Source organism: Trachurus japonicus, chromosome 15 (assembly GCF_045865225.1).
Source record: "Trachurus japonicus isolate A0001 chromosome 15, Traja_1.0".
Classification (NCBI taxonomy): domain Eukaryota; kingdom Metazoa; phylum Chordata; class Actinopteri; order Carangiformes; family Carangidae; genus Trachurus; species Trachurus japonicus.
The window spans coordinates 26479956-26503637 of NC_140921.1; the positions used below are offsets into that span (position 1 = coordinate 26479956).

A 23682-nucleotide genomic window follows, 5' to 3' on the forward strand; every position below is an offset into this window, starting at 1 on the left:
ATTGTTATGGGTTTATGACACTGTAATGCTTATGTGATTGATATTTAATATGTTTTTAGGTTTTTTAAATGTAAAGTAAACTGAAAAAATATTTGTCATATTATATTCTCATTATTTACTAAATGTAATTGTTGCAACATGGGAGGTTATGTTTATTTGTGTGTTTGCAGTTTCCACTAGGTCAGATAAAGTTGTGGGAGGCCAAGGTGGAGGAGGTGGACAGGTCCCGGGATTCCGATGACGACCTGAAGGCACATGGGCGCGGCTTACAGGCAGCACCCTTCACCATCGCAGTCCATCCGCAGGAGCAAGGACCCACCTACCTGCTGATTGAGTCCCGCTATGAAAAGGTCAGAGCAGCACTCTCACACCACTGCCATCGTAGCTTTTCTATTTTTCATCACCGTGTGTTCCAGTAGTAAGGCAAGGCACTGACAAAGCTCATGTCTCAGACACTGTCTCAGTGGATGGTTGGAGGGTCGGCCTATATTGTGTTCTGCTGTACACTGCAAAAACTCAAAATCCTACCAAGAATATTTGTCTTATTTCTAGTCAAAATGCCATTTTTTGTCAAAACAAATCAAATTATACTTAAAATGACTCATCACATAAAAATTTGCTTGTTTTTAGACACTTTTTACTTCTTTCAAGCATATTTTCACTTGAAATAAGTAGAAAAATCTGATAGTGGAGCAAGTTTTTCTATTCTTTCTTATTACAAGCACAGAAAACCTGCTTTCACTGACAGATTTTTCTACTTATTTCAAGTGAAAAATTATCTAAAAACAAGTTAATTTTTAGGTTATGAGTCTTATTTTAAAGTGGAAAGAGATTAGTTTTGACTAGAAATTAGACATTTTGACAAGAAATAAGACAAATATTCTTGGAAAGATTTTTTGCAGTGTATGTAATGTCGAGGAGCAGGAGGAATGTCAGTTTATATTTTACTGATCACTAAATCTTGCTGTGATTGATTGTAAAGTCTGCTTGTCTTGACTCATCCTCGCCGCTGTGCCTCCACAGGACTCGTGGCTGTACCATCTGTCTGTGGCGGCGGGCACCATGGTGGGGAAAGTCGGCACCGAGTTTGAACAACTGGTGGGAAAACTTTTCCAGCTGGATGGAGATCCAAGTGAGTGTTTGAGTTACAAATTGTATTGATTGCAGTATGTGCTCTACCTTTTTTTTATTAGTCAGTCCCACAAAAATCTTTTTTAGGGATGTCACGATTACTTGTTTTCGCAATTAATTGCCACAATTAATTAATCGTAAAGGTTCCAAAATAGTCACTCTCGGAAAAAAAATTATGTCGGCAGATCAGCACCAAAGAAAAGGTTAATGCACAGATACTGGTCCATTTACCAACGTAACATTGAACTGGTAGGAATTTAAATGTTAGAGTGTAAATTGTGATTAAAAAAAACAATTAAAATAAACTTAAACATTTGATATAGATGACAATTAATGACTTGAATATTTCAAAAACTTCCCCTGGAGGATTAATAATTGGTCCTATATTCATAAATATAGAATATTTTGTGTAAATAATTAGTAATGTAATTATATTTTGACTATATTTGATTTTACACATTCATAGTGTTGTGAAATTAGTTAATGCATAATAATCAATGCATGATAATCATAATACTGTGATTATTTCTCTGACAATAATCGTACCAAGAAAATCTCTAATTGTGACATCCCTAATCATTTTATTGTGATTGGTTATGCCCCATTTAACAATATGCTAATCATTCAATCATTCTAATTACTTCACAAAAAACATCCATTAATATGTGTACACACAACAAACTGTGTGAAGAATTAAACAACAACCTCCTTCATGCTTGAATTGTCTGACTGACTAAAAAGTGAGAGCAGATTTTCAACCGCCTCCTCTAATTACAGCCTTTACTCAGATGTCTGTGGAAATAATGAGATGTAAGATTGATGAGATTCATCCTCCACCGTCAAAATCACCATGAATAAAAATGTGTGCTGTATGTTTATGACTAAATGGATCAACAACCACAAAAGGTTATTGAGAAAATAAGTCTGTATCACTACACTCCATTGTTGGAGACAAACCTGTTATTCACTTGTTGGATTTCATTCTTCTAGTCTTTTTGTCTGTTTGTTCAACATAGTGTTCCTCTTGGGTACAGCACATGTTTTTTCATTCATCAGTGTGATGCATCTTTCTTACTATTTGTCTTTCTCTGTTTTCAGACTCTCAGATCTGGAGACATCCCATGCTGTGTTTCAGTAAAGAGGCTCTGTCATCTCCTCTCACCACTCTGCCCTCACAGGCCCTGCAGACAGAAGCCCTTAAACTATTCAAAGTAAATACCAAAATACACTGAAGCACTAATATTGATGAAGTTTGATGCAGAAACCTCAGTATGTGGCAGATAACCATCTGGACTCTTAGTAATGTCACACTGTGTGTCTGTCTCTCCTCAGACCTGTCAGCTTTTCATCAACGTGGCCATCGACGCCCCGGCCATCGACTACCATGTGTCTCTGGCCCAGAGTGCTTTGCAGGTGTGCCTGGCCCACCCGGAGCTTCAGAACGAGTTCTACTGCCAGCTCATCAAGCAGACCCGCAGGAGGCAGCCACACGGTCATGCAGGACCGCTGCAGGTTGGCACTCTCACCACACGGAGTCACCAGTCACTCACGGTTTTTTCTTACTGGACATACTGATGTTGAATCACCAAACTGCTGAATCAGCGAGGTTGACCGCAGACACTGATATCCTGGATAAAAGTGAAGTCAATTATTTCATTTTGGCTTTTAACATTTCAATCCATGTGGCTGCTGGTCTGAACTGTTACTTCAAAAATGGAGAGACTTGTCTCTCTTTTGTCGGCACACGATACAAAAGAGTTTTTGTCTGTACCGACCAAGCCCTTGACAGTTCTTACTGTAATACTGTACCACACCAGAAACTCTTTATCCAACATGTGGTCATGTGATCTTCCAAACCCAGTAACACCCACGGTCCTATGGCCACCAGAGGGCAGCAGTGGAAGAGGCGCTTTGGAGTACAACCTGTTTAAAAGTTTAGAAAAGTATGCTGAACATGAATGAAGTCTGATTAACATGATCAAATGTGTGACAAGCGCCGGACAAGTTGTTTCCTGATAGGACACACTCCAACAATGTGTAGCTGCAGTTTCCAGTCCGTCCTCATGTTTGAGCTTCACTGTCTCGTGTGTGAGTCTGTAAAGAGGGTTTTACATAACAGTGTGTTATTGTTGTTGTCGTGTCATTCAGGGCTGGCAGTTTCTGGCTCTGTGTGTTGGACTGTTTCTGCCCCAGCATCCTTTCCTCTGGCTGCTCCAGCTTCACCTCAAACGACACGGAGACTCCAGGTGACACTGACACTAAGAACCACGGTCCGCTGTTTAAACAGTTCTAACTGAAAACAAGTCTGTCTCCAAACAAACAATTCAATTGACTTATCTGTTATTACCATCATTTTGAAAACAGCTGTTAAAACCTAAAAAGAACCCATTATGCTGTACTGGTGCTTTAACACAGCATTGGTCTTTGTGTATCTCCTCCCATAAATGTCATGCAGCTATCACAGATTCTTGACTTGCATGTATTTGAATACCACTCATTTGATTACAACCCCCAAGGATAAAGTGGAGGGTTACACAGCTTCAACTCAGCTTCATTTTCCTCTAACTCCTGTAATATAATATACTGACACAGCGAACATGGCTGCATTTTAAATACATTTCTAATAACTCTGGAGGATCAAACTCAAGGTGAATAGTTGAATGATGTGGCTTTTTGAGTTGCATTATGGGAGCAGTACCTTTTGCTTGGCTACTGTAGTACTAAGGACAAAGGTTTTGGATATCTCAACCAGCCACCAACTCAGCTATCTTTTAAGTGAAGTAAAAAAAAAATGGTGATTAATAAGTTAGATTTAACATAACTATTTTGTTGACACAATAAAACAGTTCACTTTTATTTTCTTAATTTCACTTTTAAAGGGACATTGTGTAACTTCTCCTGTTATCTATTCACGAAAATAGATTATTTCGTTCAAAAGTATGTTTTTCATTAATCAGTAATCCCCCCCATCAACAAACTGAAGTGTTCCTTTCAGCTCTGAATTTGCCGTTCATATCATTCATATACATGGAGCGGGTAAGCTCGGTGCTGGCTGCCATGTGGTGTCGCCATGTTTTTACGTTCAGTGGCAGCGTGACGGTAGGAAACCAGACGGCCGACGGCCGTTGGTAACAAACCAGATGTCATTTTAGTCACAGAAGTCGAGAGAAAGCCAGTAAAACGTGGGTCAGGTAAACAATACAACATCACCATGACAACATATTGTCACGTGTATTGTTTTGCCTTGTGCTGACGGAACACTTGTTTACATAGAGGCTTGTTTATGCCGTTACGTGCAGTGGCTGCCGTCCGTCTGTCGTCCGTCTGCCGTCTGCCCAATTTCACGTGAATGCAGCATGAAAAATACGATTGAGTTGCTTGCGGTATACAACCACAATGCTAGATGGGAGTAATTCCTACACAATGTACCTTTAAATGTTAGTTTCTTTGACTGTTGAGAAAACTTGAAGTTGCTGACATGCTACTGTGCATGTATTATATTGTGCTCCTGCTGTCCTCAGGACTGAGGTGGGTAAGTATGCCATCTACTGCCAGCGCTCCATGGAGCGGACCCAGCAGAAGGGAGAGAGGCAGGCCAGGCCGTCCCGTATGGAGATCCTGTCTATCCTACTGAGGAATCCCTATCATCACTCGCTGCCATTCAGCATCCCTGTTCACTTCCTCAACAACACCTACCAGGTTAAAATGACACATCACACATCACACAGAGTGAAGCCTGAAAGCCAGCTGGCCTCATGCAACAGTTTCTTACAGATAACATTGTTGCATTTTATCCAACAGTCCACAGGACAGAGTATGTTTGAATGCACATGCTGACTGTACCGCCCCACAACCTACAGTGGAGTTTGTTTTTGTCCCTTCCTGCTTCTGGTGGAGCATGCCACTTTTTACAGAAGGCTGCAGTCAGCCTGTGTCTGGGTCAAATTCAGTCTTACGTCGCATCAAATAAAGTAAAAAGACACATATCAGGAATCAGTTTTGAGATGTTAGTACAAGTTAACTCATGAACATACTATGTGCTGGAATTTTAACAATGATAATAATAGTAATAATATAAAGCGCATATTTTGGACCAGATTGAAATATCTCAACTTCTGGATGCAGTATCTTAAACTCTAGGAAATGTACCGTTCCAACTACAGTATGTCTCTGCCAAGGAAGGTGTATCTTCACCTGTGTGTGTTTTTACTGTATGTTTGTTACAAAAAATACTGAATGGATTTGGCGGGACATACGTATGTCAGGGGAGTAACCGGCCGTCTCATTACAAGGTTGTTTTTTTTTTCCAGTATATTTTTCCACTTCATAGGGAATATTGTTTGGATCCAGATCCAGTCCTAGTGGAAAAAATGTTGGTGTGTTGGTGGAATGCTGACGCAAATGCAGACTCAGGCAGGCAAAGTAGAATGAGCAAAAAAGGTTTTATTAACACTTATGGGGAGCCACAAAAAGGCAGCAACGCGGGAATATGGAGCTCAGGTTCAGGGACTGACCGCAGGACGAACACAGCACAGACACAGAAGAACCGACAAGGGAAAACACACAGGTTAAATACACAAGGGAACGAGACACAGGTGGATAAATCAACACAGGGCAAACACAGGAAGATGAGACATGAACTTCAAAATAAAACAGGAAATGAGACAACCATACCTGCAGGGAGCACACAGGAAGACGAACACTGGTTACAAAATAAAACAGGAAATCAGGACACAGACCATGACAGTTGGTCTGAGTGGAGAATACTCTCTACTCAGTGCCATTTTAGTTTTTTGTAATGTTCATGACTCACTGAGTGATAGTTGTTTGTCCTTTGCATTTCATTTCCCTACCACAGGTGGTGAGTTTCGACGCGTCAACCACAGTGGATGAGTTCCAGTGTCGCCTCAACCAAGACACCGGCATGAGGAAACCTGGTCTGTCTGGTTTCAGCTTGTACACCGATGATCCTACCGGACGAGAGCTGGAACACTGTCTGCAAGGAAGCATCAAGGTGCACCTTTAGTTCATGTGATGATTACTTTTTGAAGGTAGTGTTACTTCTTTCCCAAACCTTCACCACAAAATGTGTCATCTCCATATCTTCTACCATCTTCTACAGATTTGTGACATTATCTCCAAATGGGAGCTGGCCTGTAAAGAGCAGCACACTGGCAAATCTGAAAACACCAAGACTGTACGTCTCACCTACAAGAACAGGTAGAGAGAAACAGCTTAAGGTGGCATATGGAGGTTTGCTTTCTACTTAAAATGAATAGAGTCATTCAGGGGGATAAGATGGCAGGCGGCATGGTAGGCAGGAATGGAGAAGGGAGACAGAGCAAATAATCCAACACTGAGACACCACAAAGAGAATGAAGGAACAGATAATGAGAGAATTGGCCCACAGTTCGAAACATTTAACGTCAAAAACAAGTTTTCAGTGGTTACAGAGAATGTTCTAAGAGATGTTACAGAGAAAAACTTTTGCATGTAAAAAATAAACACAGAGCTCAGTGGTGATTTAGAGCCAGAACTGTGTGCAGTTATTTGTCCCATGCTGCTATAAATCATGGATTCCGATCCTATAATTAGATTACATTGCTATTTTGTACAGGAAGCAAAAGGAAGGAGTAAAAAAAAACATCAATCAAAAGTTAGAAACCCACAACTCTTTATTTATCTGGACCCTGCAGCCTCCCTCACTCTGTCACTCACCAGGTGACGTCAGTAAAGTCCATGAGGGTTCAGGTTCACTTAGGCCATAGGAACACTGGGATTGGACCAGAGACTAAATTCACACAAGGGAAGCAGGTGCAACTAACTGCAGGAGGGAGGAGGCAATCACAAAAGATAGGACATGCATTGGGGTAGGAAGTAAAATAAAACAATAAAACATAACGGGGGAGGAATCCAGGAAGCAACACAAGGCTCATGACAGCCAGGTACGACCAACCAGGACATGATTTTACAGTAGTAGAAGGAGATCAACATCATTCAGGACAGAGATGAACTGTGAAAGGATGAATGAATGTTCTTTGTATGAAAAGTTATCAGTTAATTTATTTCCATATATCCCAGTTTAATGCAAAATCATTTCACAACACAATGAAACCTTGTAAGTTTGATCAACGTTGAATCCATCTGTCATTATTTCTTCCTTCCCTCCCTCCCAGGCTGTACTTCTCTCACCAGGTCCGGGGGGAGTCAGACAGGGAGAGGATGCTGCTGGCTTATCAAACCAACGAAGCCATTGTAGGTGGACACTTTCCTGTCAACAAAGAGCTGGCTCTGGAAATGGCTGCCCTGCTCGCTCAGGTCTGGAACTTCATCGCTTTTTCAGCAACTCCCCATATGTTTATCATGTCAGTTAGATATTAAATGTCATGGATGAAGCTGCAGGTACAACTACATGTACAACACATTTGTTGTTGATTAATAAAACTCCTTCATTATGTTTGTGTTCAGATGGAGTATGGAGATTTTGAGCGTCCCTTCTCTGCTCCTGGATCAGCCCAGACCAAGTCCAACCAAACGCTGAAACAGGTCCTGGAAAGATTTTACCCCAAACATTACCGCAGAACGACGTCTGTCGAGCAACTCAGGTACCTGAACACACGTAATGAAACCGTCTGTCACTTGTCTTCATCTGTTTTAGTCGACAGTCTAGTAGAGACACACTCTGGACTGTATATATTTTTGCTTTTTACTGTACATTTTTTTGTTTGTTCAGCATGTTCACTTTGAATGGAAATCATGGCTTTTACATTAATGTTTCTGCTTAGGGCTTCACAAGTAAATAGACAATGCCTCCCAGACAGCTGCATGTTTCAGCATACATATGAAAAGGTTGAGAATTCAGAGAGATTGAGAGTTCAGAGTTGCTCTTCAGGTAGAGACAGAGTTATCTGGGGTAAAGAGGTGACCATCAAGGGAAGAGATAATAATGAGGCTCACATAAGAACAGAAATCAGACTGGTCATCTAGGATCAGAATTACACTGTTCAAATCTTAGAAAACAAAAAGCATTCATCACAAATCTGAACATTCATGAGCAGATTTAAGACGCGTTGTTTCCCCCACGCATCAAACTACGACTGTGGTTGACTTTTGTTGGACTTCTTCATCATCTCATGATAAACTATCTCCTCCCCATTCTCAGGCAACTGCTGCAGCGTCTCTCTGCGCGCTGGGCCTCGCTCAGAAGTCGAAGTTCATCAGAATGCATCAGAATCTACCTGACCGTTGCCAGGAAGTGGCCTTACTTTGGTGCCAAACTGTTTGAAGCAGAAGTGAGTGTGTGTCTGAGTGTGTGTAACTATAATCTCTTGTAAATTAAAGTTCAAGTCTTATCATCACTATTATTTGTTCTCATCTCTGAGTGGAGAACAAATACAGATAAACATTAAGTAAAAGAGAATAAATAAATAATAAATTACATAATTGACATCCCAGATTAAAGGTGCTGATGACACAGGTGTGACTGGTGTGTAGACAAGCTGTAGGATGATTGCTGTAATACAGTATGTATTGTGCTCCTGAGGTTAGAATTTGTAACGACGTGTACCAATCTTTACAGAAAACATGAGTGATCAGTCAAAACAAGTTTCTTTTTTTCCCTCCATGTCTTTTCATTGGGCATCTACAGTATAATAAGCACACTGATAGAACACACAGGACAGATTCATGACATAATAATAATCAAAATAAATAAAGAATGAAAGAAATTTACACAACAAGGACATAGCAGGTTGACAAAATACGATTATTTTATTTCAGTTGGATTCAAATTAAACGACAAGAGTAGCACAATTAGTAAAGAACACATAACAATGATGAAAAAAATAAATGAGATGATCACTTTATGTCACATGACTTCCACAGCCCTCACTTTTTCTGCTGTGGCCACTGATCTGCCCACTTGGCTTTATGTTGTAGATCCTTGTGCTCATCATATTTTGTTATAAACTGGAAAAGAATGAATAACTGATTTCACTTCCTTCTCTGTGTCTGGTTTCAGTCCATTACTTCCTCTCCAGAGCAGGGTGTGCGTGTTTGGCTGGCAGTGCATGAGGACGGTGTCAGTGTTCTGGAGCACAACTCTATCGTAAGCATCTCCACCGCTGTCCAGACATGATTCCTTTTGTTGTGGTATTGTGTGTCATGTATCCTGTAAAGCATAACTGGTTCCAGTAAGTAAACAAAGTGATTTAATGCTAAGCAAAAAGCAGATATCACAACAATGTTTAATTTCCCCTGGAAACAAATAGCTCCATATGGGCTATACACTCTTAAATGACTTGTTTCCATAATGTATTTTAGTTTGATGATGTGGAGACAAAACCAGGTAGCTGAAACTTGCGGTGACTTGCTGAAACAGTGTACAAATCAGGTCATGTAAGAGCAGGGCCGTTGTATAGGGGAGAAAGGTGATGATAATTCTAGGGGCCCAGCAGGGCCCATAAAAAACCCCTGTAGTCTAATCTTTGTATGACTGATTTATTCTGCATAAGACCCTGACTGATACTCATAGTAATGCTGCATTAACATCAAAACAAAGTAGGCTAAATAAAAAATGATAATACATACGTAGTCTAAGAAAAAAAACTGGAAAAGTTAGGGGGTAGGGGCCCACTTTAGTATTCTTTAAGGGGGCCCAGAATTCCTAGCAACGGCCCTGTGTAAGAGATGTGTCACTTGGCCATAATGAAGTGTTGAGTGATTGAGATTGATGAGGAAAATTATAAAAAAAAAAATGTAGGGATTTTAGCTCAAAGCATAGACTGTAAAAAGAATGGACGTAGCGTCCGTGACGTCACCCATTGGTTTTGGGGAGTCGTTTTTGTGACTCAAATATGGCGGCCTGAACAGCGCCATGTTGGATTGGCCGGCCGAGAACCCGCCCACTGGCCTCGAAGCAGCTGTCCACGGAGCTGCTCGGACCTGTCACTCAACGTTTCCGCGCCCTGATTGGCCAGAATTTTAACCTAATAACAGTAAAACTATAGAGTTAAAAAAAAATTCACCCCCCTCAGTGTGTGTGCGGGGGTAGAAACTATCGATTGAGACGAAAAAACGTTCTGACACCAGGCTTTTAACATGTTTATTGAGGATGTAAAGTCGGCGATTTTAACATGGGGGTCTATGGGGAATGCTCCCTTCTGACACCAGCCCCCAGAGGAATCCGAGGGGATTGCAGTTTTTTGAACGCGGAAGTGAGCTTCACTTCTCAGACCGACAACTGCCCCCTTGGCTCAAAGCTGCCTGCAACATACCAAAATATGAAGAAGAGTGTGGTTCTGAACACTGGATGCACTGTGTATAATAAATAAATCATTCTGCTTCTGCGTTTAGAAGCCGCTGGTGTCCCATCCTTACAAGAGCCTGATGACGTTTGGAGGCTGCAGACAGGACCTGATGCTGGTGGTGGGACAGAGCAGTGGAACCAACACCAGCAAGGACAGACCCACAGAGAAACATCTGTTTGCCATGGACAGCTCCAAGGTTAGTGAGAGATTTACACCAATCATTTCATCCACCTCTTATTATGGTTTTGGTGCATCAAAGATGCTGTTCATCTTTGTTTTATGCTGCACTTATCACACAGTATGACGACGAGTAATGATAATGATAACAGATTCATTCAAACAGAGTATAATACAATCTTACAGAATTCAGTTTGTTTTATTGTATAGCATTTGGCGCTGACAGTACTGGTACAGTATGCAATACATTACAGTATAAAACAAAGCTACATCACTAAAATGTTAAAGATTCAAAATAAGTGTTTTCTTTTTGGGAATGGAGTGTTAGATTTCCTGTATGTGTTATTAAAATACGGAGTTAACAGATAAAATTAACACCACAAAACATTAGTTTACACGAATCTGTGTTAACAAGTTATTACACCAGTTACTTCCAGTTCAGCTGAACTGCAACATGAGTTATAAAGTAAGTAAGCTGTGAACATTGCAGCTTTATCAGTTTCCTCCTTGTGGTGAAGAACAAGCAGACCGCAGCTGCAGCAGAGTTGACACATACAGTCTGAGCTGTACCACCAGGCAGGCACAGCTCTATACTTACACAGCCTCACACTGAAAAACATATACTGTAGCAGATTTAGGTAAAGGTTGGATAGTGTGTGTCTGTGCCAAGGCCATGACTGGGAGTGGTAACTTAAGTAAAGACATCCTCAGGGCTCATTTTAATGCTGTGTTTCTTGAATACAGGCTGTGTGCCTTTCTCTGTGACTAAGGCTTTGATACTTTCACAGTATTAATATAGAACCTAGAGCTGTGAAATAATGAAGAACAAAAGAACAAGACATGAAAATCTAAAAACCTTAAATAAAAGAACCGAGTCTCACTCAATTGAGGCTGTACTGATTTTTGTTGTAGTTGGTAATAATCAGTCAAACAACAGACACAACTCTTGACATTTTAATGATATTGACCATATGTTGACTCAGTACTCAGCCTCACACCATTGATATTGTTGAAGGTGAAGAATCCCGACTTATTTTGGATGTCTGTTGAGTTGGTTTTGGGGGAGATCTATGTCCTAGTGGGATTTATTAAAAAAGCATGGACATTAAGACGGAAAACACTGTATCCTACTGCAATTTACTGTTGTTGGTTTGTATATTTTGCTACTTTAAAATTCTCATTGCATGGATCTATGGATACAGACTTGTGAGACTTTAATATCCATCTTTGGAATTTGTATTGTTCAGTGTCTTGTAAGCCCACAGGCTGGACACTGTAATGTGCATGGCACTGTGCAACAAATCAATTAATGATTATACAATTTCTATGTGAAGTTAAAGGTTCTCATAAATGGAAACAAACACTGACATCTCTTTTCTTGTGTTTGGTCAACAGATCAGGGAAGTCACCCTCCTCATATCCAGTTACGTCAACAGCGCTCATCAGCAGAAGGCCACCACCCACCACCTCTCTGCCCCGGCCCTGATGGTGGCTCAGCCCGTCTGCCTGAAGAGCAAAGAGCTGAGGAGCAAATCCCCCCCAGCACAGGGACGGCCCAGCAAGGCCCCCACACTGCTGTGACGCTCCCACTCCTCTGAGAAACACACTCACTTTTACTTCAATGTATTTACAGCTGCAGTTCCACTCATAAGTGGCATAGAATCATTTCAGGTATGTGTAACAGTCAGTGCTCTGCCTACTGGGGGTGAAATAGCATCTTGCTAAAGCAGCTGAGGTGGCAGCAGGTCACTGATCATCATACAGGATCTCTACAGTCTCCTCTCCCACAGAACACATTACACTGCAAAAACCAAAATCAAAATCTTTCCAAGAATATTTGTCTTATTTCTTGTCAAAATGTCTCATTTCTAGTCAAAACTAATCTCTTTCACTTAAAATAAAACTCATCACTTAAAAAATTAACTTGTTTTTAGATCATTTTCACTTGTTTCAAACAAATGTTCACTTGAAATAAGTAGAATAATTTGCCAGTGAAAGCAAGTTTTTAATAAGGAAGAAGAACTTGCACCACTATCAGATTTTTCTACTTATTCCAAGTGAAAATATGTTTGAAAGAAGAAAAAACTGTCTGAAAACAAGCTACTTTTTAATGTGATGTTTCTTATTTGAAGTATAATGAGATTTGTTTTGACTAAAATGACATTTTTGACTAGAAATAAGACAAATATTCTTGGTAAGATATTTGAGTTTTTGCAGTGTATGAGATTTGGGCTTAAACTGGATCTTGAGCTTTATATGAAGGTACAATAGAGTCTGAGAACAAATGAGAAGCATCCTTAAGGGACAGTCTGTCTCCCTGGTGAGTGTCTCTATTATGTCCTGACTCCGACAAGGAAGGTCAACAGCATTCACTGATGCACTGAGCGCTCTGGGATGTCTCCTCAGTCTGTACAGGTCGCTCCTTTGGTAAAGATGCTGTTTTACAGTTAATATTCGTATTTCTACCTGCAGAAATAATGCAGCCGTACGCAGTATAGAGGAAGTCTTTACGCTTTATGAAGAAATTATTATTATAACAGTTTTGTTTTTTACTTCCTCTGCCCTCCTGTAGGGCCCGGGTGTTGTATGATGAAGGATAGGAGGCATTAACCAACCACAGCTGAAGAAACAGTTCAAAAAGAGCGTAACCCAGCTGCAGTGAAAACATAACGCGTTGTGTGTGACCTGCTCACGACACAACAGACGTGATTTATGTAGAATGGGATGAGTTAGTTTTGTTGAGAAAGACTGAACTTTATAAGGGGAAACAAGTCTGTGTGCTCGTAGTTACTGAACAGCCAGGAGAGCTGTGAAACTTTAATAGAGTACAAACACTTGAACACACTCTCTGGTGGAGTGAGTGACCAAAGTCAGCACATTCATTTCGTGAAGTATCACAGGGTCAGAACAGAGAAGAGAAGAGCGTTTATGTTTATGAAGTGTCATTTAACGGAAAATGGGAGGAGAAGGTGAGCAGAGGTTGGTGTAAGGAGAACCTACAGAGAGCGGGGATGTTTCCTGTTGTTGCAGGTGTTTTACTGAAGGGACAGGATGAGACAGTGACTCCTAAATGACACATAAACTGGAAAACAGGACATTTTTTGTGTAAGGTACTTTAAAAATGATTTCCCCCCCTCCCTTTGCTCTTCCCCCTGTATACAGCGAGAACTATCAGGTGTTATATTTATTTGTCATATAAATTACATTGTATTTAAATCAAACTTTAAATAAATGATATAATTTTACAAGTCTAATGCTTGAATAAACTTTACTACACTAAACTGACTGTCTGTTGGTTCATTCATTCAGGTAACAAACCATATCCTCAGGGAAACCACAACGTTTTCCCTTCTTTGCCCGCCCCTCCCCCTCTCACCTCCCCCGGCGGCTCCTCATTGGTCCAAGTGTAGATGACATAGTGATACCTGACACAGGTGCCTGAAAGCAACTGACACACCCTCATTCCTGTAGTCTCTCACAAGAGAGAGAGAGAGAGGGACAGAAAGAGGGGGAGGGTACGATATATGATCCCTGACTTGCCTGAACTAGTTGGAGAAATGCTTTTGTGTGTTGCTACCTTTTTATATACAGTCTGTGGTTGCTAAGGAGACGAAGAGGGGGAGGAGTCACAGGGGAGAAAAAGTGGGTGAAGCAAAATGGCGTTAAAGCATAATAGACAAATGACTGATAGTCATCTGGTGACTCACAAAGCTGAAGGGGAATAAGAGGAAGTCTATCGTCATGGTTATAGATCAAACATAATGCTGATATGTATTTTCAAAATAAAGGCAATCAAAACAGATTTATTAATTGCCATTCATGATTTTTTTTAAATCAAGTTTTATTTTTTGTCATTGTGTTTTGACTTGAGAAAGAGAAGTCTCCACTGTGCCATCAGGATCCAGGCTGCTGAGGAGCAGTGTCAGAGATGCTAATCACCACTGTGATCATGTTTTGACAGGAACCCTGAGGAATTTTGACTTTTACAACTTTGGCCTGAACAGTGCAACATGACAGTGCTGAGTCTGTTGTGTAACCAATGCCCATCTCTCACTTTCTTGTCCGTTTGTCCAGTTTTAGACTCTTCCTGCACCGCCGGACTTTGACTCTTCATCTGACTTGCGGCTAAAACCTGCATTACTGCCTTTAGTCAGTATGTGTTGTGTACATACTTAGAACCTGACTAACAGGCTGAACGTGATTCCAAACTGTCTCACAGATGCAGCTAGAAATGACTTACCACCCTAAAACCTCCCACAGAACTCACCACAGTCTCAGGTGTTTTTATACTATTGCAGGCGAGATCTGTGGTCATAGTCAGATGAGAAATGACTCATACAGAGCGCAGGTGTATTATTTCCCCTCAACAGACAGTCTATAAATACGTTTTCCTGCTATTGCAGTAAAGGTTTCATTTCTTTAAAACTAAACAAACCATTCTAACAGATTGAGAAGTGGACGGCCACACCCCACCTCACCATGTAAACACAAGAGCATCCACCTTTATCAAAGCAGCCATCTTACATGACTTGAAACATCAATGTTTGAATCGTCAAATGTCCTAGAATTACTCGAGCAAATTCAGGGTTTGATTTTATATCTGCATCAATGTCAGAAGAGATTTGATGAGAGAATTATGTATAAAGTTAAGACAGGATCACTGTGGCTTCCTGTTGTCGTCTTCCCTTCCCCATACAGACTGCTGTAATTTTCCACTGAGACTGAGGACACGGTCCTGTGAGTGACACACCTTTACAACAAAACCAAACCAGCACAACCGGGAGTCTTTCAAAACATTTTATTAAAAACAATCCATCAAACACACATTAGTAAGAAAGAAACTGTACAATCCATGATGAAGACTTTAAACCATTCAACAAATTCTAACATAAAAATGAGGCATGTGCCAAATTATTTTAAAAAGCACAGTTCTTTATGGCATATAGATTGGATGATGAGTTAAGACATTACACAATATATAAATAAAATGGCCGAACCAATAGTGCCAACAAAAATGTCAAACAGCAAGTCGATTGTTCCTTTACAATCTACTTTCAATCCTCAAGTAAAATGGTAAAAATGGCACAAATGGCACACACCCAATGCAGAGACGTTCATCCAATGGTTATGTACAGGCAGGCTCTTCATAGTTCTTGCTGCGACGAGGACTTTACAAGTTCTCCATTTCTCTGTGCTGTTGGAAAGAGGGAGGGCGTAGAATCTGGTTAGTAAATAATTGTGGTGCAACAAGAAACTTTTACACAGAGCAATGTTGAAAACTCAAAAGTTAGACAAGTTCATCATCTCACCTGAGCCTTATTAGTAGGCCGCTGACGCCTTCTGGCAAAGAACTGCAAATAAAAAAGAAAGAAAGAAGAGAGAATTAGACCTCAATTATTTTACTTCCTCTGAAATCAGAGACCACACAGCACTGGCACCAAAGAGATGATGCACATGTACTCACCAGAACCAGCAGGCCAATAACCACAGCCAACACCACCACAACAATGACAGCGATGATCCCGCCAGACAGGTGCTTCATGGTGAAAGTCGGGGCCTCCTCATCCACATAGTACACCAGGATGTTCTCCATCTCCAGCTTCTGGCTTCCGATGGTGGGCATAAACTGGTCCTGGTTCTTGAACAGAGGCAGAACCTTCACCTGCAGGAGGAGGACCAGATAATGGATAAAGGGTCAGTCCACAGGCCTGTGTTTGAGCCTCATACAAAACTAATGTGTCGTCAGTGCACTGTGAAAATACATACATCTTTCTCCATGTAGTAGGCCATATTGGTCAGGTCGCTCTTGCGTTCTCCCATTGGCTTCTTCACATCCACCACAAGCAAGCGAGCCTCGGGGTCGTACTGCAGAAGGACAGACAGACAGGAGATTTTGTTTTGAGATGAATTTCTGAATATCAAATATGCTAAAGGAGGCACTCACAGCCAAAGAAAAAAAAAAAACATTCCCTCACCTCGACATTCTCCACCATGTCCTTGTTGAAGTTCTTGTAGCGCTTGTGAATGGCATCAGCGATAGCACTGCAGTAGGGAACAGATTACACCTGTGAGACACTGACACTCTTAACTGAAGAATAAGGCTGGGTCTGTTTGCTTTTGTGTGCACTTACCTCTTCAAATTGGCAGCATTCACTGGGGTGTCCACTTTTTTGTGAGTCAGCTGGATACGGATCCAGCTGGAGAGAAAAGGGAAAAAGAGACAAAGTGTAAATATTTCAGGATGAGAGGTTGTAACCATGCTGATGATGGTGATGATGGTGGCATTACTTACTAGGTCTCCACCAGCTTGTCACACTTCAGGGTCTTGTCTCCCTTGTCAGTCCTGCGCACGCCAGCGCTGTTCACACACCAGCACTCCTCGGTGTTGTTGCACTGCCTGGCCTTAAACTTGCCATCGCTCTCACAGTCTGGGTCATAGATGCCATCGTTGTCCACGAAGGCCGTCTCCACTGGCTTTCCTCCTGTGCGGGTGCTCAGGCCCTTTTTAGCTCTGAACATCTCAGCCTTCATCAGGAAGCACTTCGGGATCACTGAAGTTAGGAAAGAAAAGAAAATAAGGTACATCATGAGGAGGGAAGGGGAAAACAGGCCGGACAGAGACGATTGCAAAGACCTGATCATATCATGACTTACATTTACTGCACTCCAGGTTTTGTTTCTCACCCCCGCCAACCAGCAGGTGACATGTACAGGGTGGTTTATCCTCACAGGTGGCCCATTTCATAGTTTCACAATCACCTTTAAAAACAAAGAAAAGCATTATGTCACCACAGGAAGGAATGGCTCAAATTTAACAACCCCCTGCTGTGATTGTGTTAAACAATCATATCGTTTGACAAAGTCCTATATAACATGCTTTGGTTGGAAATACAAAAGACACATTAAATAAAGAGAGGCCTAGTTTAACCCAGAGTATTAGAAGGGTTTATTGCACAGGAGCATAAACAGGAGGGGGCAGGTAGAGCAGGTAGAGCAGCAGGTTTACTCAACCTGGGCGTTGGTTTCTCTCTCCCTGAGAGCGGGACAAACCCTCCCAACCCCCACTCAGCAACCACAAGCTCTCATCCCCCAACACCTTTATGTCTCCACTAAACATCACACTGAAGAACACACAGGTGAGCAGGACTTCACTACACACAGTTTAAACTATATTTTTTAACAATTCTGTTTAGTATCTGAAGTTATTCATGAACTAAAAAACAGAAAACAAACAAAAAAAAACAGTTGAAATGAGATAACAGAAGCACCGAGTCTACAGTAGGCTACTACAAACTCCCGAGACACTTTATTCTAACAAAAGATGAATAAATGGAATGACTTACAGCTCTGAGCTGAGGCTCCCGCTGCAAAGGCAGCGAGGACGAGAAGAATCCAAGTTTTCATGTTGATTAATTAAAAGCTAAAACAAAGTGTCCTCCTTCCTCGGGTTTTATCTGTCCGTCGTCCGCAGAGGTCAAAGAAAGAATAAAGAATCCGTCGACGCTCACAGGGCTTCCTTTCCTTCCTGCAGGTGTGTCCTGGTCAAACCTGTTTGGATAGAATCTCAACGAGAACGCGCACTCTCAGGTAGTGACTAAAAGCTGCGCGTGCACCACCGCAGGTAATTATTGACTCTCTACCTGTTGTTTGTGTCGAACTCACACAGAGCTGCTGGGAAATCAACTCATATATATAGGCAATGCAAAGCCCCAGGTCTCATGACGTAGTTCAGGGGGTGGGGTTTAAAAAAAACGCACCTTTTTTCCGGTCTGACCATATTTGGTGACGGCCCAACTCTCTATGATACTTTCGGCGAGTTTCTTTGCCCACAGGCAATTATTGTGAAACTTATTCGTAGAGTTTCATTTATAATATTAAACAGAACTTGTATTTATTTATTTTTCTATTAGTGCAAGGACAAACCATTATGGGATGTTTTTAAACATGGACAGTTGGACTTAAACAGGAAGACAAATAAGTAACTGGCCTGATCACTATTATATTTTTGGAATATGTTTTTTGTCACAGTTTCACTATTTGTTTTTCATGTGCAGCCTTCATGAATTAACAGTTCAGATAGTCCAAAGCCATGTATTTATTGATATTCATGGGTTTCCAATATATTAAATCATTATAATAATCCAATTGGAATATTAATACAGTTTTATATTGTGTAATGTGGCATCTTTTTTTTTCTTTATGTAAAGCGTCTTTGGGTCTTTGAAAAGCGCTATATAAAATAAATGAATTATTATTATTATCTTCATCGTTATTAAGACATCACATGAGTTCAAAGTTGTGTTATTGTACTGGTTTTATTCAGATCACCTAAAATATCCAAACATGTGTATAAAAGGCACAGTGAGAAAATGTTTGTTTACAAGCGGGGAAGCATAGTGATATGATGACATCATCACCTGTCTGAGCAGGTATCTGACAAGACAGAAACCTGAGGTTGGGAAACATTTGTCGGGTGTTATGAGTCACGCCTCACAGCTCCATCACAGCGTCAGATCTCATAATAGAAACATTCTCACCAGCAGTGCACCTAACTGTGTGTCATTCAACAACAAGAAAAGCTACCATACTTGAAGTGTTTACCTGAGACAGAGCAAGAAACAGCCAGTTTCATTTTATCTTCCCATTATTTTCTCTAACTTACAGGAGTTAGTCTGTCAAGCTGTAATAATGCATAACCTCATGTTTGATATCATTTTACAATATATTTAGGCTACTACACATCCTAACAGCTTTTCAAGACAAGTAAGGATTTGTGTTTGCTAAATAGGAGGATGTAGTTCAGTTAAAAAATGTTTTAAAGGAACAGATCGACATTTTGGAACTTGGGTAAATGACTGCCTTTGGCCAAGAAAGTCTTACATAACCTCCTATTAAAAACACATTTAGATGTTTTCACACTTTTTCACATTGTTTCAAACAAAAAGGATATACAATTGATGATGAGTGAACATGTAGGAAGAGCCAAACAAGCTTACGCAATTATTTATATCTGCTGAACTCATTACATACCCAGGTATCTAGTTCTGTCAGGTGCTTCAGCGTTTCTGTGAGTCATTCTTGTTGAGTAATTTTCACCTGCTGTGTAGTGCACCTTGCCATGACTGTGGATCTGTTTTCTTTTTGTGTCTGTTTCAGTTCAGAGGCTGGGTGTGGCCTTCCTGCTTGTTGTACACCTGCCTCCCGTCTAGTGTATCTGCTACTTGTCTTCTCTGCATTCATCTCCACATCGCCCAGAGACCTCTGTAGTGAACCAGCTAGTGACTGCTGCTTAACTTTAGTGTTTTATTGTGGCTCTTATTCACCTGTGTCTTCTCTTTGTTCTCCCCACACTCTGCCACCTACAGGCACTGCACCACCTCAAACCAGCCTTCATCTGTTGGACCGAACCAGCTGCTGTCTCAGTGTCTCTGCCTGGATCTTAGCTAAAACCATATTATCATATAGGCCAGGTACTGGGTTCAACGTATACCATGATATGAAAAAGTCACAGTGTCAAATCAGCATTATCAGCTGTTTTTTTAATGTCTCGCCTCCATTAGAGGACTGCATTTATTTCAGTGCTCGGCCATTAACGGCGTTAACGTGCTGTGATAACGCAAGACTCTTATCGATAGGAATTGCTCTATTTGTGGACATTTTGCAGATGGGTTTAAGAATCTGCACAAATAATATTGATGACATGATATGTCAAATATGTAGTAAGTTGCTCCTTTACTGCTGTGTGTCTCTTGCTATAGTGCTAATCATTTATTTTTGCCATTGGGTATTAGAATATATTCCAATATATTCAATAATGTTATGTTATCAGAGGCTGTTTATGCACATGGAGACAGAACCTGTGTAAAATTCCGTAACTTTATTCATATTTAACAAAATATAAAATGAAACACCAAAGTAAATCTTATTGAACATGAATTTTCATTACCAAATATTATAGTAGAACAGCTTTCTCCAGATAGGTTACATATTTTTTGAATGTCTTCGGCAAAATTCAAATCTAGCATTTTAATCTAGATTAACTGCAGGATTGCAGTGAGATTAATCTAGATTTTAAAAATTAATCTATGCCCAGCAGTAATTTATTATAATTTTATTAAGAATTTGTTTTTAAATTCTAATAAATAAAGGGATAACAATAATGATATAGTAGAATTAACCTTTCCTTACAGCCTGTTTGAATGCCGTTTTCCCCTCTTCTTTCCTCCACACACTTCACACAGGTGATACACACAGCCTACAAACATTTCATCTCTACCTTCACTCACAATTCCTGGCCCTCTTAACAACTCAGTCCATCTATGGAGCAGTATTACTGTATCTAAAACCAGTCTTTCAAAAAACCCTTGGTTACCCAATAAACAAACAAAAATGAAAGAGCATGATATATTTCTAAAGATGACAGTTTTGTCATTAAAATTCCCATGATTAAAAATTGTGTTTTTATGTGTTTCTTGGGAATTAATGACAAGAAGTGAAACTTATGTAACATGTCAGTAGCTGTCATTTACCGAACCTCTCTAAGCAGGGACACATCTGAAAGGAATCATCTGGAGAAAACCCAAGAGAAAGATGAGAAGACTGGTTCAGGAGCCAGGAGGTGTTTAGTTGAGAAAAGGGACGCAGGGTGTGGCAACCTGCCTGTCTCTACACGGGGAAAAGAGAAAAAAAAGAAGAGTGCAGAATTAAAAAGTGTGTTTGATCTAGCCACAGACTGGATGTAATGTAAAACCATGACCATAAGCCTCATGACTTGAATGTCAAGCAGTAACAAAGGCTGCAGAAACAGTTGGAAGTGAATCTAAATCTGAACAACAGGTCATAAAAACAGTCCCACTTTCCCTCCTTATCTGTCCAGTAGCAGTTGCCAAGGATTTATTACTTTGTTTGAAAATATGCAAGGTCATAATGTACATACATTTGACCATACAATGAAACACTGTTTGTGTTATCTTATAGTGACACCATGTGTGGATGAATGGCATTTGCCAAGTAGGTCAATACTATAGATAATAGCAGTAATTCCAACGAATGTAAGTCAAGTCAGTTCTGTTCACATTTACCTGGTCAGCTGATGTCTCACTGCAAAAACTGAAAATCTTTCCAAGAATATTTGTCATATTTCTTGTCAAAATGTCTCATTTCTCGTCAAAACTAATCTCTTTCCACTTAAAATAAGACTCATCACCTAAAATTTACATGTTTTTAGATAATTTCACAAATTTTCACTTGAAAAAGTAGAAAAATCTGCCAGTGAAAGCATGTTTTTTTTTGTGCTTGTAATAAGAAAGAAAAACTTGCTCCACTATCAGATTTTTCTACTTATTTCAAGTAAAAGACTTGAAAGAAGTAAAAAGTGTCTTAAAAACAAGCTACTTTTGTATGTGATTTTACGTATAATGAGATTTGTTTTGACTAGAAATAAGACAAATATTCTTGGAAAGATTTTAAGTTTTTGCAGTGCACTGACTACATGTCAAAAAGGAAACAAAGACGTGTGTGTTGGATCATGAAAAAGTGGCTTAAATTCTCTCAGTACTTTGATTAAGCTGGTTCTCATACGAGCATCAGAAGTGATTGAGCTATATTCCTTTGTTTGAAATATGCGTCTTTGCTATAAAATGATACATGTGGTAGAAGCTGGAAGCATCCAAATCCATCATCCCTGCAGGAACAGGGGAATGAAAGTCATTTTGGCATTCTGTCCTCTTGTCTATGGCAAACAGGACAAACAAAGGCCCTTGGGGCTCTTCCACTTATTGTGCGGAGCTGACACATAAGCAGGGGAATATGGGTGTTGCTCTTCCCAGAGGTTTAAGATGTCAGGGCAGTACATGGTATGGTGGGGTAGTCCCCAACCCCAGGGTGGAGGAATCAAGACACAGGTGTAAGAGAAGGCAAGAAGAAGCAGTTTGACGACACAGATTTGACTCTTCGGAGAAAGACGAAAAGAATCCCGAGACCCAGAGGAGGGGAGTCCGCACTGTCTCCCCAGAAAAGACTCAGAGCCCACCAGGTGACGGGGAAATATGCGGTGAGTGAAAATCTACCTGTTTCTTTTTCTTTCTGTGTGTTAATTGTTTGTTACTGGGTCGTCTTATCTTATCAAAGGCTCTGAATGAAACTAATAAATGATAATACAAAAGAGGCAGGTTATCCACTCACATGATGAGTAGTTTAATGACCACCGGGGCCACCCCTAAGGTGTCGTCCCCATCTGTTAATTATCTGGGACTCTCACACCAGTTTTTAGAACTGAAGAAGCCTGAAGAGGCAACAATTCCTCAAGAGCCAAAAGAAGTCCATTTGCCTTCAATTTTAATACTTAATGACTACGATGACCTGGATGACCAAGAAAGAATCTCAGAGAGAATACAAAATTAGGATACCTAAATAAAGAATAAATTCTTCTGAGTAATTAGTAGGCTATACAGGAATTCACTTAATGTCCTTTGCCAAAAACAAATAAATGGAATAGATAGAAAGAGTGCTTCATTAATCCCACGGCCAGATGCAGCATAAAAACCACTGAGGTGTGTTAACAGACTGTAAACTGATAAATTGTCACATACACACACATAATAAGCTAGTGCAAAATAGATGACCTATAATAAACGTTTTAGAGGCAATGGTTAGCTTTTTTGTACCTTTTGATATAGCTAGGCTATCTATCCTCTCCTCCAGTCCGATACATAACTACAATATAGAATCTATATTGGAATTAATACTGTTGAGGGAAAATCTGTTTGTTGTACAGAAAACTATTGAATGATGAAACACAAGCATTCATACTTTAGATAAACAAAATGCACTGACCTTTCATACTTCAACATCACAAACAGTAACTATTCCCTATCGTTTCTAATGGCAATTCAGGTTGCAGATGGGGAAGGAGATTATGGCCACTGTCATACACTTCTCTGCCCCAGTTGCAGTCCCATAGGGAGGCTTGATATGATTTACAGTAGACTGTCCCACATTTATGTAATAGAAGTCTGCCTCAGCGCTCTCACTGCCTATCCAGGACCTTCCCCTGAGATTCAGACAA

General features: G+C 40.4%; 2 protein-coding genes across 2 annotated transcripts in view; one reads left to right on the forward strand and one right to left on the reverse strand.

Annotated features, from left to right (window-relative positions):
* plekhh2 (pleckstrin homology domain containing, family H (with MyTH4 domain) member 2) overlaps positions 1 to 12455 on the forward strand; it is a 39697-nt gene extending 27242 nt beyond the window's left edge. The window contains exons 17-30 of the mRNA XM_085800782.1: positions 171 to 350; positions 1024 to 1132; positions 2230 to 2342; positions 2464 to 2643; positions 3280 to 3377; positions 4653 to 4830; positions 5990 to 6145; positions 6254 to 6351; positions 7308 to 7449; positions 7600 to 7736; positions 8294 to 8423; positions 9152 to 9238; positions 10486 to 10635; positions 12012 to 12455. Coding sequence (XP_085656908.1) covers positions 171 to 350; positions 1024 to 1132; positions 2230 to 2342; positions 2464 to 2643; positions 3280 to 3377; positions 4653 to 4830; positions 5990 to 6145; positions 6254 to 6351; positions 7308 to 7449; positions 7600 to 7736; positions 8294 to 8423; positions 9152 to 9238; positions 10486 to 10635; positions 12012 to 12197 — 1944 coding nt within the window. The 3' untranslated portion in view covers positions 12198 to 12455. The remainder of the gene's footprint in view (positions 1 to 170; positions 351 to 1023; positions 1133 to 2229; positions 2343 to 2463; positions 2644 to 3279; positions 3378 to 4652; positions 4831 to 5989; positions 6146 to 6253; positions 6352 to 7307; positions 7450 to 7599; positions 7737 to 8293; positions 8424 to 9151; positions 9239 to 10485; positions 10636 to 12011) is intronic.
* A 2951-nt stretch (positions 12456 to 15406) lies between these two features.
* epcam (epithelial cell adhesion molecule) lies at positions 15407 to 18280 on the reverse strand. The gene is made up of 9 exons (XM_085800783.1): positions 17960 to 18280; positions 17271 to 17375; positions 16909 to 17167; positions 16748 to 16813; positions 16592 to 16658; positions 16383 to 16481; positions 16081 to 16278; positions 15926 to 15967; positions 15407 to 15810 (listed from the first exon to the last, which is right to left on the reverse strand). Exons 1-9 carry the CDS (start codon positions 18018 to 18020, stop codon positions 15787 to 15789), a joined length of 921 nt encoding a protein of 306 aa, XP_085656909.1. The 5' UTR covers positions 18021 to 18280; the 3' UTR covers positions 15407 to 15786.
* Positions 18281 to 23682: the final 5402 nt, after the last annotated feature.

Bases quoted from the DNA above. Each gene is read 5' to 3' on its own strand.
- epcam (XM_085800783.1), bottom strand. From the start codon at position 18,020: ATGAAAACTTGGATTCTTCTCGTCCTCGCTGCCTTTGCAGCGGGAGCC. The intron at 17,376-17,959 runs GTAAGTCATTCC...TTGTTTTTAAAG, and splicing joins GGGAGCCTCAGCTCAGAGCT to GTGATTGTGAAACTATGAAA. The intron at 16,814-16,908 runs GTAAGTAATGCC...TTTTCTCTCCAG, and splicing joins GACAAGCTGGTGGAGACCTA to CTGGATCCGTATCCAGCTGA.